The sequence below is a fragment of the Toxotes jaculatrix genome, chromosome 17 (assembly GCF_017976425.1).
Source record: "Toxotes jaculatrix isolate fToxJac2 chromosome 17, fToxJac2.pri, whole genome shotgun sequence".
Taxonomy (NCBI): Eukaryota; Metazoa; Chordata; class Actinopteri; family Toxotidae; genus Toxotes; species Toxotes jaculatrix.
In genome coordinates this window covers 22,728,104-22,741,626 of record NC_054410.1, presented here as the reverse complement: position 1 = coordinate 22,741,626, position 13,523 = coordinate 22,728,104, and the positions used below count along the sequence as shown (strand labels likewise).

General features: G+C 42.0%; 1 protein-coding gene across 1 annotated transcript; it reads left to right on the top strand.

The window, feature by feature from the left end:
- Positions 1–6,109: 6,109 nt before the first annotated feature.
- Positions 6,110–10,086, top strand: LOC121197645. The gene is made up of 4 exons (XM_041061334.1): positions 6,110–6,391; positions 7,955–8,536; positions 8,823–8,963; positions 9,676–10,086. The coding sequence occupies exons 1-4, from the start codon at positions 6,110–6,112 to the stop codon at positions 10,009–10,011; spliced, it is 1,341 nt and encodes a 446-aa protein (XP_040917268.1). The 3' UTR covers positions 10,012–10,086.
- The last annotated feature ends 3,437 nt before the right edge of the window (positions 10,087–13,523 follow it).

Genomic DNA, 13,523 nt, shown 5'->3' with positions numbered 1-13,523 from the left:
TAGTCTTTTGTTCGTAAACCTCAGGAGTGGATGTTCAATCACTTCACCGCCGATGTCGCAGACAATCCGCTTAACCAGAGAGAGACTTCCTCTCAGTGTCGATCTTGCATGGCCGTCCATATCTCCACACTTGCCGCTCATTGATGCAAGAAAACAAAATGAGCATTGAGGGGAACTCTCCATGAAGATGTGTCAAATTCCTCTTCATGTTAAAGGCGAGTTCCTTGGGAGGAATCAGCCCAAGATCGTTGCCGCCGGCGTGGAAAACCACAATGTCAGGGGGATTCTTATGTGTGGACAAGGCAGCATAGAAACTGGGAAGGGCTTTACACCAGCGAAGGCCTCCTTTGCCAAACCATTCCACTCCGGCGTTAAGTCCAAAGTTCTCCCCAAACATCTTCAGCGCTGCTTCCTCTCCACGCTCAATGTAACTGGACCCAATGATCCATATTATGGTCTCTTTCTTGTCCTCCTTCCTGTCCTCCTTCCACATCCCACTCATAAAATTGTTCTTCCCTGTCGGTGTCTGTGACTGGGTTTGAGAAGGATGTTGTTTGGAGGTGCTTGGTTGCTCCTCCACTTTCGCCTCCTCTTTCACCTTCTCTGCTGTGGTCGTCCTCCTCCTCTTTCTTGGTGGGGAGGAGATCTCTTGTCTTCTGCTGCACTGTGAAACTTCACTGTGCAGCCTCTTCAGGACAGGTCTTTGGATGCAGCTCCTCCTCTTTCTTTCTGGAGAGCGAATCTCTTGGTTTTCTTCGCTGTCCTTAGAAATTTCACTGTAGGGCCTCTTTAGATGAGCTCTTTCACTGGAAACATCCATTCAGAGTCAGATCTTCCTCCTCTTTCTTTCTGGGGAGGGGACCTCACATCTGTTGCTGCTGCACTTTGAAACAGCACTGTATGGCCTCTTCAGGAGAGATCTTTCTTCATAGATCTTCATCGTCTTCCTTTCTGGGGATGTTCTTCTTCAAAAGTCAGTCATATTGACATTTAAGGTGTATTAACTGATTCACAATTTCAACTCCTGAATTGAGTAATATGTAAGAAAACATTCCACCTTAAAAGTTGCTGGTAGCTGTTAGTAGCCTTTGAGCAGCTCAGTAAAGTAAAATATTTTTTCAACCTAGTTATTGTTAACTAGTAAAGATTAAAAGGCAGTAAAACCTCCTTTATTCATCCTTCACTCTTCTGTCGTTTCTTTCTTTGTGCTGGAGATGAAAGTTTGCTGAGCTGCGTTTTCCCAGCCTGTTAGGTGAGCCTGACTCTGAATGGATGTTTCCAGTGACGCTTCATTTGCTCAACAGGAAATCATTCAAAACACAAACTATTTGTGCTCATTAAGAACAACACATTTGGTCTTTGCAAACAGCAGTTATGTAGGTGTTCATTTGTGTAGCCGAAGGACCTTCTCCCTTCCTGCCACTACATGGCACTGTGCCAGCTTTGGTCCATATACATACCCTATATATATACAGGTGTGCCCATTCCTCGGTTCCTCCTTCTGTTCCGCTCATCCCCCTGTGGTGGCTGTGGCCTGGCGTGGCGGAGCATTTTCTTTGGCGTGGCCGTCGCTTCCTTTGACAGGACGAGTTGTTGTTTGTGCCGTCGAGGCACCTGTCTCCACTTATCCAGGTAGGGTGCTCCGCTATTCCTCCTCTGATTCACGTGCATAATGAGCGCATGGTTAATATGGTTTTTTTTTATGTGCGTAGCGCGCCTGGCTGCTGGCGCTGTGGGAGACGGATTGCGCCGCTGGATTTCTTCTGGGTGCATTTGTGTGTCTGTTTGGTAAATCGCCGTTGTCTGACTACCCTTTGTGTGTCTGTGGCTTGGCTTCAGATTGGCTTGTAATAAATATTTTGTGCTGCAGCGTGGTCGAGCCGCGGCTCAAATCCTCTAATCCTCTGAGTAGATGTTGTTCTGCTGTTCTGTTGTTCTTTTGGACTGCTCTTCTTTTGTTCTGCTGGTCTGTGTAGACTGCTGTTCTTTTGCACTGTCCTGCTCTGCGCTGTGCTTGTTGTTGAAGAGTCCTGAGCTGTTCTACTCTACAGAGACCTTCACAATATTTTAAATTCTTATTTGTTTTCTTAACATCATTTTCATTGAGTTTTAGGTTGCAGTTAGTTGTTTTGCTTGTATTCATTAATGTTAATTGTTAGTATCATTTGTTGTATTTTGTCTTTTGTTATTTGGATTTATATTGAATTGGTTTCTTTGGATCATTCTGTCAGCACTAGGGATGTGTAGCACTTGGCCTGTTTTTCATTTTCTTTCTTTCTCAAACAGGTGCTGAGGGCCTGAGGTGGCAGTCGATCCCTTTTGTTGGTGTGTGGTGTCATGGGTGGTTAGTTTTATGGACCCCTCCTGCCGCTGTGGTAAGGTCTCGCCCTGTTTGCACTCCTTGGCCCAAGTGCTAGTTTTACATTAGTTAATCCCTTAGTGCTTGACGTGTAGTTTTCTTTTTTTAATCTTTCAGTTGTTGCTCAATTATTTTGTTAAATAAAGTTCTCAGGTAACAAATGAGATCCTGACGTATGAACTGACTTTATAGTGCCTATAAAAAATAGATTTTAAAATTTTCATTGTTTGTAGAGATCTGTTTTCACTTTGACTTTAAAGAGACTCTTGTTAATACCAGGTATGAACAGGGCCTCTGGCAGTACTATGACCTGTGCAGTGCTGTCAGTGACATATGAAATTGCAAAGCATTGGAGGAGGGGGGGGGGCAAAATGTTTTCATTTTTTATTTTATTTCATTTCTTTCTTCAGGAAGTCAGATTGGACTTCAGAACATGTCGCTCCCAAACGAGATGTTTCACTGATACAGAATTGAAGACTGACACAATACAGACAGCTACAGAAAACACAGTTTCCCAAACCTTCAGCAGAGTTTCTGATTGACGACAACAAAGCTTGCTAACAGATCAAAGCTCCTCAGAGCCAAACTCACATTCGCTGACAGCAGAGGTAATTGACAGTACAGATGTTTGCTCTTATCAGGGAGGCATGATGCCATATTGATTCAGATCTCTGTCTTGTCTTGAATACTGAGCTCCCTTCAGCCTATGATTCAGGATCCTCTCTGGTTTCATGATCTTCAGCTTCTCCTGAGTCTCCCAGGCACAAGCACACTTTTTTTTTTTTTTTAAACATTTTAGAGACAACCCTCTCGCATATTCCTTCAACACACCTCAAACCCTGCAAATATCCAGGCTGTGGGATTAATAAAAAGATTATCTAATCTTATCTTGAACAGAGGCGTCATAAATATTGAACGTTTCACCCCTCACCAGGTAAAAGGTCTTTTTTGACATGTCTTTAAATTACTCCACAAAAACCCCTGGTGTCGGGCAGAATTTTAGTCTTGACCTTTTCCTGCTACAAAGCAGGATAAGACTATTAAAGGGCTTTTACTGTATCTTGTAAAGAGACAACTGGTGAGAAAGATGAATAAGAATCCTCCTGGAACATTTTTCAACGTTGGGGTAATCAATTTCAAACGTCTTCTCCTGTCCACTCTGTCCTCTCAGAGGGCTGACAAAATGCTGTATTTCTCTGTTTGATCAAATTCTGTTTTGAGTAACAGTGAAACTGTTGCAGCATATTACAAATATGACCAGAAAATGTCTTGGTTCAACATAGTCGAATTGAATGCTCAGATGTTACAGATATGTCTTCAACAGTCACATTCAGACTTGAATTTTTTTCATCTTTCAGCAACAAAACGTTGGTCAAATCATCACTGTAAGTTACAGGAAAAGAAACTTCAGGACTGAGCAGAAAAAGTGAGAAGAACATTGTCAACATTCTGGAACACAGCACTAAATCACTCCACAACAGCTCTCTAATTTCTGTTAAAGGCTGATGCTGGGGCTGTGTTAAACAATGATCTTACATCTTGGCAAATCTTATCTTGAAAACTTTAAAAATTACTCTGAGCAAGTCTCTCTTCTCTCTTTCTGTTCCTGCTATTTCTAAGCTCCACCAGCTCATCTACATTCTTGTCGTCACTCGTAAGCTGTCAAGCTTTAGAAGTGTTCTCTCTCTCTGCTGTCATTCAGCTGTCATTTCAGCACCGTGGCGATTCTTGACCCACCTCAGCTGTGGATGGCTGACCCTCTCCAACCAAACCCCCCAGTCTGAAGCCTCCTTCTAAGAGAGCCTAGAGCTCCATTCCTCATCAAGACCACAGGCACCACAGGCTCCAAGGGGATTTCCTTCACTTCTAATCTAATCCATAGGATCACTTCCCATGGTGAGCTACTTCCTGTTAGGGTCCAAACGCCAAATTCTATTCTACCTATTCCCAATAAAGTTTCTTCAAATGTTCTCATTCCCTTCCCTCTTTCTTGTAAGTCTCTCCTGATTGAACTGGCAGCAGGACATTGTGTGTGTGTGTGTGTGTGTGTGTGTTCATGGTGATAAACAAACATGTTACCCAGTGCAGCAGTGTGGTTCACTGAGGTGTTTTAATAGTTCTGGGCACCAGTGGAGCTTCATGGCACAGAGGAATAAGATATAACAGGCTTCAGATTCACACACAGAATGCAGACACTGTTGGGTCTGCAGAAGACAATCATAGAATATTACCAAGCAACAGAACGTACTCAGTAGTGTGAATGTATAGGATAATGCTGCAACACAGTATAAGAAGAAAACTAAACTTATAGTGTGTTGGTAAAATACAAGAAAGTTTTGCTGTCAGGACTTCCTGCTTGTTGTGATTTCCAAAGAAGAATGTCTGACATGGTAATTAGAGCAAAAGACAGCAAGTCCAAAGAAAAAAAACAAAAAAGAAGACAGAAATCAGAGGAGGCAGCAGTTTGTCAGCTCTCCACAAGCATGCCTCTAATTGTAGACCAGCAGCTTTTGTGCCTAGTTGTCTGGAGGCCAGCGCTGAGTTTTAAGATGTTAATGTTAGGTGATTGAATGGTTCAACAAGCATAACTCTGCCTGGGGGTGTCTTCTTCTTCCTCCTCCTCCTCCTCCCCAACCCTTCTCCCAGCCTGGCGGGGTAATTTGGAGTGGAGTTAAGCGAGGCTATGCTGTTCATTAACGCTGCCTTCCCTGTTAGCCCCTGTGGACACAGTGGCCATAGCTCAGCAGTCCTGCCCCTGCCAAAAAAAAAAAAAAGAAGACAGGAAGAGAATAAGCATGAGAGATTTTGACTGTCTATCATCGAAGCCTAATGTGGGCATTCAGAGGCAAACAGCACGGCCTCGGAAAATGTGTCACTGTGGTGCTTTGTCTCTCCTCATCCACATTTGTCCTTTTATATTGGTGGTAAGTGTTTTGCTCTCTGAAAACCTTTGAACAGGGTGTCCGCGGGGTCTTAAAAAGTCTTAAAAAGTCTAAAATTAGACATTTTAAATTTTAGGCCTAAAAAAGTCTAAAATACAGGCTATTTTGCACTCAAAGTCTAAAATTGAGTTTGAGTAATTTAAGACCAAACGTTTCAATGCGAAATATCGATACAGGATTAATGTTTTAAAAAAGTATTATTTTACGTACATTACCACGCCGTTCTTTTTTTTCTCTAATGGTGGCGGTTATGGTCTGTGTAGTCCTGAGTACATGTTGATGTTGGCGGAACGCACGATAAAAACTACAAATTACAGACTACGTGAAACGGAAATGTACTGTCGTCACAGGATGATCAAGCATTGTTCTTCGCGGGCTGTGTAGAGTGCGAGAAAGGCGGGATTGGAGAAATCACACAAATATGGGAAAGTGTAAATTTAATGACACCTGGCTTGTAAAGGAAGAGTTTTCTGACTGGCTAAAACGTGTTCCAGAGGACGACAGTGAGGCATATTGCACCTTATGCAAAAGAACGCTAAAACTCGGGACCCTGGGCTTTAGGGCTCTCGAGTCCCATATGAAGGCTAGCAAGCACCAAGAAGCAGCTAATGCTGCGCGCCGTTCTCATGGAATCACCCGATTCTTTGCCACGGCTGTGGCAACAACTTCAAGCAGCACGCAAAGAGATGTTCGTGACTCAATGGTGTCTTCTGAAACAACGAAAGCAGAAGTGTTGTGGGCGCTAAACACTGTGGCCAAACACCAATCGTATAGAGCGAACACCGACGTCGGTGAGTTGTTTCGCCTCATGTTTCCTGACTCGGACATTGCCAGAAATTTCCAATGCGGGAAGGATAAAATCGCCTATATCATCAAATGGGGAATCGCGGAGTTCGTCAAAAAAGAGCTCATCTCAAAGGTGACCGGCCCTTTCATTTTAATGTTCGACGAAAGTCTGAACCGCGCATCAAAAAAAAAACAACTGGACCTTCACGTGAGGTACTGGGATGGCGGCCAGGTACAGTCCCGTTACCTAGGCTCTCAGTTCCTGGGCCATGCTACAGCAAACGACTTGCTGAAGGAGGTCAAAGTAAGTGTTTTTATATTACATGTATCCATTTACGCCGGTATGACCCAGGTGTTTGAAACAACGGAGATTATTCTTAAAATGTCATTGTTGTTTATAAATGATGTAATTGGTTTTGGCATAGCACTGCATTTTTAACATCATGAGTAATTGCTTGTCAGTCTCATGGTGTAGCACTAACCAGACAAGCGGTCATACCTCCTTTCTGGTAACGCTGTCCCCCATCGTAATCCTCATTGCTTTATTGCATAACGCGACATTGCCTTAATGCTGCAGCATAACCATAGTGCTAGTTGATTAGTCATCATATTCGAGATTAATGTTGTTAATCGGCCTTTGCATTACGTTTGGTAAGATTCTATATCATTAATAGCTTTACAGTTGTGTGTGTGTGAGAGAGCGAGAGAGATAAAGCTACTTGACTTGATTGCTCCATGGACTGTAACAAGTAGCCTTATATCCAGAGATGGGAAGTAACGAAGTACAAATACTCCGTTACTGTACTTAAGTAGAATTTTCGGGTATCTATACTTTACTCCAGTATTTTTTTTTTGTGCCAACTTTTGACTTTTACTTCTTACATTTGAGCATAAGTATCCGTACTTTCTACTCCCTACATTTTGAAATCAAGGTCGTTACTCTTGTGTTTAGATTAGAGGTAAGATCGGGGACAATTTTCCATCATTGACGGATTTTTTAAGACTTGACGGAAAATTTAAGGCCGTCCGTCATTTTGACGGGTTGAAAATTGGGCCATAAACCACAGCAGCAGTACGTCCTTAAGAATCTAGCGCTGCACCTTGAGAGAGAGAGAGAGAGAGAGGCATAGTATACATTTTTACAAACATATTTATTTATTTTTTTAAAGTCAGCGAGAGAGGAGCACGGCCCGACCCGGCCCGACCCAACAAATCGGGCCGGGCCTAAAATGTCAATCATTCGGGCTCGGACTCGGACTTGGGTTTAAGATCTTACCTCTAGTTTAGATTAATAAACAGTAAATTTAATCTATTCCGTATCAGTAAAGCGCGCCATGCAGGCAATGTGATTGATTGATTGATTGATTTTGTAGGCTAATATATATTTACATACAATACAAAGTTTTGCAAACACCCTGCACATTGAGTTCGCAATACCTCATTCTTGTACGGCGGTTTCATTGTTTTAAATGTGTTTTCAATTTCAGTTCATTCTTTGCTTGGATAGACGAGGTCATGTAAGCTTCCCTAAAATGGTGGTTTTGTCCTTTTGCAAGGTTATGGTACTTTATACTTTTATACTTTAAGTATCTTTTAGAGCCTGTACTTTTTACTTTAACTTGAGTAAAAAGTTGAGTCAATACTTTAACTTTTACTAGAGTCTTTTTAAACACAGGTATCTATACTTGTACTTGAGTAAAGAATGTGAGTACTTTTGTCACCTCTGCTTATATCTGTAAGTCACTTTGGATAAATGTCAGATACGTGTACTTTCATAATTTAATGAATGTTGTGTACAATAGAGTAGGTTGTGCTTTTATATATATGCAAATTCAATTAATTGGTTGATTTTGTTTCCTTCCCTTAGGAATGTGCAGGCAACCTGGACCTCAGCAAGTTGCTGTCATTTTCTATGGATGGGCCAAATGTCAACCTCAAATTCTTTGACCTGTTCCAGGCAGAATATGCTGACCTCTATGGGGGGTCTCGATTGATATCCGTAGGAAGCTGTGGGTTACACACCCTACATAATGCATTTAAATCAGGCTTCTCAGCGTGGAATCTGGACAAGCTTCTCAGGGCCTTCCATACAATATTCAACAATGTGCCCGCAAGAAGGGAAGACTACATCAAAACCACAAAGTCTACGCGGTTTCCATTGGCGTTCTGTGGACATCGATGGCTTGAGAACCTGCCGGTGGTCGAACGAGCTCTGGAAATCTGGCCATATATGCTGTTGTACACAAATGCTGTGAGGACCAAGGAGCTTCCACATCCCGGCACTGCAAGCTTTGATGTCATTGAAGATGCCCAGAAAGATCCCCTGGCTCTACCTAAGCTGCAGTTTTTCAGGAGTGTCGCCCAGCTATTTGACCCATTTTTAAAGAAGTACCAGACTGAGGAACCGGTGATGCCTTACCTGGGAAAAGATCTGGCAGAGTTGATCAAGGTAAGGTCTTTTCCTATAAGCAGAATAATGTATACATAAATTTACCATGACGTCACAACAAAAACCTATAGTGTTTATTTTGAAAGCCATGGTGGTTATAATACCAGCACACCCACCCACCCCATTACACGTCAGCTCAAAAGTAAAGCATTATGTAGGGCTGCAATTAAACGCATACAGTTTTAAACAGACACATTAACAGCAAATCAACAGCAGTCTAAATGGTACATATTATTTTGCAAAGTGATCATATAATCAAAATGTTTACTTTGTAATCATCCAACAGAGTCTGATGCGTCGTTTCGTAAAACGAGAGGTCCTGCAGGACATCACTACAGTCCAACTTACCAACCTGGACCTGGAAAAGGAGACCCTGATGGCCATGCACTCCGTGGATATCGGCCTGGGTGCTGAGGAGGCCCTCAAGGTACTAGTAGCTTAGTGCCAAAGGGGGAGCACATGTGTACAGCTCATGTATATCAGGGGGAGCACATGTGTACAGCACTTTTGCTTATATTCCTTTTGCATTTCTCTGTACAGAACAGCAAAAATTCAGAACTCAAGGTTCTCGAATTTAAAAGGGAGTGTATGCAAGGGCTCAGAGCCATTGTCAAGAAAGTGCAGGAGAAGAGTCCTCTCAAGTACAGAACAGTTAGGGACATGGATTGTCTGGACCCCACAGTCATGAGCAAAGATCCAGATGGCTGCAAGGCAAAAATGAAGAGACTGGTCCAGACATTTCTGCAAAACAGGCAGCTGGCTGGAGGAGTTTGTGCTGGTAGGAAGAGTTCTAGATAGGGCTATTATGTCTAGATAGGAATGCTATGAGTGCCACTTTAAGATAATCTTGTACAGTAAATTTAGTATGAGAACTGATCTGTATGTATTGTATGCCTGGTCAAAATATGACCACAATATATTCAAATGTAGGTCTCTTAAGTTAGGTTACTCCAGCAAACAATTTTTAACCCCTGTTTTGTGTGGTTTAGACTGTACCCTGACAAAGTTGTAAGGAAAGCCATAATAGTGATGACTAAATTGAAGGCATAAGAAGATTTAGCCAAATCTTTTTGTGAAATTAGTCATCAATGCTTGTTTGTAACTTTTTTTTATTTATTTTTTATATCTTTTTGTCACAGGGGACACCATTCTCCAGCAGTTTGATGCTTTGTTGTCCGGGGAATGCAGGCATGAAGACTTCCTCTTGTTCAAGCCAATGCAAGAAAGGCTCGATATCTTCCTGCACAGCATCATCTGCAAGTCATACCCAGAGCTTTGGGACTTTTGCAAAAAACTACTTGTACTGTCTCATGGGCAGGCGTCTGTGGAGAGAGGGTTCTCTGTCAATAAAGAGATCGAGACAGAGAACATGCAGGAGGAAACACTGGTCGCACAAAGGCTCGTTTGCGATTACATTGCCATACATGGGGGCGTTACAAAGGTGCCACTTACTCAGGAGTTACTTAAATCTGTAATGGCTGCCAGGGCAAGGTATCGTGCACATTTGGAAGAGGAGAGGAAGAGGAAGGAGGCCGAGGCAAAAGGGAAGGAAAGGGCACTCGCTGAGGAGCAATTAAATGACCTGAGAGTGAAGTGAGACGGTCTACATAAAGTCATGGAGACCCTGGGCAGAGACGCAGATGATTTGGCTGAGCAAGCAGAGGCCAAGACTGGGAGCAAAATGGCACAGCTCCTCTCAAAATCAAATGCTCTTAGGAGGGCTGCTAAAGACAAACTTGCCCAGATTAAGGCTCTTGAGGACCAAATTGCAATCAAAAGTGCAGCGCTCCGAAATATGTAATTAATCTTCTTTGTAATCTTTTTGTAATCTTTTCTTTCTGCTTTTGCCTCGTTAGTGGCCCTCAGTTCAATATGGGATTTTGAAATTGGCCCTCATCCTCCATAATCTGATGTAAATGATGAAAATTATGGCTGTATATATATTCGTTTCATTTACAATAAATGTCAATTGACTGCAATCTGGGCTTGTTCTTTTTTTTTTTTTTTTTTAATACTCCGTGAAGGTCTTAAATTTCACCCACGATGGTCTAAAAAAGGTCTAAAAAAGTCTAAAATTTCACTTGTTCAAACCTGCAGACACCCTGTTTGAAAGATCAAGAGATGAGTTAGAAAAACAAATGCTAAGGAAACAAGTTACAGCTGTCATCTTAACAGATTGTGTGGGAGGAGAGCTGGAGTTTAAAAAAAAATCACATCAGTCAGTACGATGTTACATCCTCAGAGCCAAAGTGTCAAAATATACCTTTTTTTTTTTTTTTTTTTTAAATCAAAGAATTCTGCAGAGAATAAACATGAACAAATTATCCCAAACTAGTTCCTGCTGTGTTTTGCTGAATCCAGATCAGGGTGTAAAACTGAACACTATACCCCGTGCCAAACTATCATCCAGTCTAAAAAAAAAAAAAAATACTGTGTCTCGTTGTCTTTGAAAACAACCCATTGGATCATTGGTGTATCTGTCACTCTGCAGCTGAAAATACTCCCAGACAAATAGGCAGTTTCCTTCTGTTTCCTCCTGGGTTGTAAGAGCTTGATTGCAAGGTGGACCTGTGGAGGACAGTCAAGAGTCACTAAGGGACATTTTCAGCAGTCAGCCTTTATCTGTTTATGTTAGATCTCCAGGATTATTAGATTACCAACTTTTATTTGCGACAGAGCCATCTGCACAACAATGACCACGCTCTTAAGGAAACCTGTCCTCAGAGGACAATGCACAAATGTCCCTGGCCGGGATAGTTAAAGCAAAATTACTACCCCAGTTGCCCCAAGGGGTGTATCCTGTTATTTTGTCAAGTACCACACTTGCAATATTGGTTTTTTTTTATTTGTCTCATAGGATCTTAAACTTCCTAGAAGTGCTGTATTGTCTGTTATACTGTTTGCATCATCATCAGATTGTGGATAGTGGTAAACAAAAAAAGGGGGGCTCATAGTGATGAACTGCTGTATTGATTTTACAGACTGCTCAGCCATATTAATGAGATCTGTCTTTGTTAAACCACCATGAGCTCTTTGTGTTTTCTAGACAGCGACAACCTCAACAACATGTTATATTTTAAAGCTCTTTCATTAAATGTCTGTGCCTTTTTATAAGGGCTGCAGGGTTAACTGATCCCCTGTACCAAATATTGTCCTGCTAGGAGGAGAAGAGCTAAATCTACAAAACAAACTCCTGCTGTGTCCAGTGTCTGCTTCAGAAGCTGAATTCTCTCAGAGAATCTGACACTCAGGAGTTGGGAGTATATAAATTCCAAACACTCATGACCGCGCTGTGTGGCTTCAAAGATGGAGGAGATGCTGATTCAAGAAGTATTTTCTCACTCCAAATTCCCATTTGGATTCCATTATTTCTTTTAATAATATCCCCAATGTTGATCAAAACAGAAATAAATGCTGTAACAAAGCTATGCTGCAGGTTTATGTTCAGACCTTAGACTGTTTATAAAAAGGTTCACACCACCAGTTTCAATTATTTTTACTTTTTCTTTTTTTTTTCTTCAGTTCAGCATGTCATTAAAATGTAGAGCCATCTGTCAAGCCAAGATAAATACAATACCCATGAGCCTCAGCCCTCATTGCAGTGGTGAACACAACAAGGCACCATATTTGCTGAACTTACAAAAAGTTCCTGTATAGTTTGCGATGAATGTGGCAGAATTTTACACTCTTTGATTTTGATGTTTTTCACCAACATGCATCCTGGGAGTTATAGTTCAGTTCTCATGTCCACAGGCTTTTACAGTGACAGTACTTCAATGCATAAAATCCTGCAGATACAGGTTTCAGCTTCAGTTAATGTTCATATCAAACATCACAGTGGGGAGAAAATGGGATTTCAGTGAACTGAAATGTCTCTTCTTCTTCCCACTGAATAAAAAACAAGCTAAAATTTCCCAGGTATGTGTGGTGCCATCACAGGGCTGGTGATGTTATTTGGAACCAGAGTCTGTTCACCATGGCTGCTGCAATCTTGACAGTTTTTGCAGGTGACTGTTCTACAACTGAAAGCTAGTTAAAACAAGTTTTGGGTTCTTTGGTTCAGTTTAGTATTTCCTGTTTTATTGTGTAATCACATCACTTGCCTCTGTGTTCTGAAGTTGCTTTCTACTTCCTGTTTTTGTGCCCCCCTCCCCCCCATTGTGATTGTCTGTCCCACCCTAATGTGTCTCACCTGTTTCCAATTACGTCTTGTGTATTTAAGTTTCTGTGTTGGCCTGCGTTCTTGTCTTTATGTCTGCACTGGCTCTCTTGTGTTTGCTTCTGTGCTACTGCCCTGTGTTCTTATGGATTTGCACCCTTCCCTGTTTTTGCTCACATAAAAATTCTTAAGTTTCCTTTGACCTTGTTTCAGTGTTTTTTTGGGGGATTTTTTTTTCCGCCCCTACATGGATGTTTTGGCTTTCCTGAGTTTTGTTCCTCGCTGTATAAGCTTTAGTCACACCCTTCAGTTTGCCTGTAAGGCAGTGATTTTTTGTTACTAAAGTGTCTTCGTTCATCGGTCCACCTGTGTGTCTGCATTGAAGTCCTCTCCCCCTTGTGATCCTGACTACCTCATAACCTTTTAGGGTGTATTTCCCCAGGTATTTCCCTTCTCTTTACCTAGGTTTGCACATGCTAACCAACGGCAGCTACATTCGCTGTTGGGGAAATACCATGAGAACCAGACTTGACCTGGATGTTTGGGTCCAGTGGTTTGGTTGGGGTGGCATGGTTTGGATCGAGTGCATCGAGAGTGTGAATCTCACTGCAGGGATCAGACAGGACTTTGAAGATCTCCACCAGGAGTTCCGTCAGATGAAAACATCTTCTGTTCCTTCACCCAGAGATGGTTGTGGAGATCTGCCCACCCCATGAAGACCGATGAAGCCTGGTGCTTTATTAACATTGTGATGGCTACCTTTGTTTTGTCTGCTGGTGGAAGTATTGTACATCATCCTCCGATAAAGCATAGAGATTTCTTTTTTTT

Coding starts and splice junctions, on each gene's coding strand:
- LOC121197645 (XM_041061334.1), top strand. CDS start 6,110: ATGTTTCCTGACTCGGACATTGCCAGAAATTTCCAATGCGGGAAGGAT. Junction 6,392..7,954: donor ACTTGCTGAAGGAGGTCAAA/GTAAGTGTTTTT, acceptor TCCTTCCCTTAG/GAATGTGCAGGCAACCTGGA. Junction 8,964..9,675: donor GTGCTGAGGAGGCCCTCAAG/GTACTAGTAGCT, acceptor TTTTTGTCACAG/GGGACACCATTCTCCAGCAG.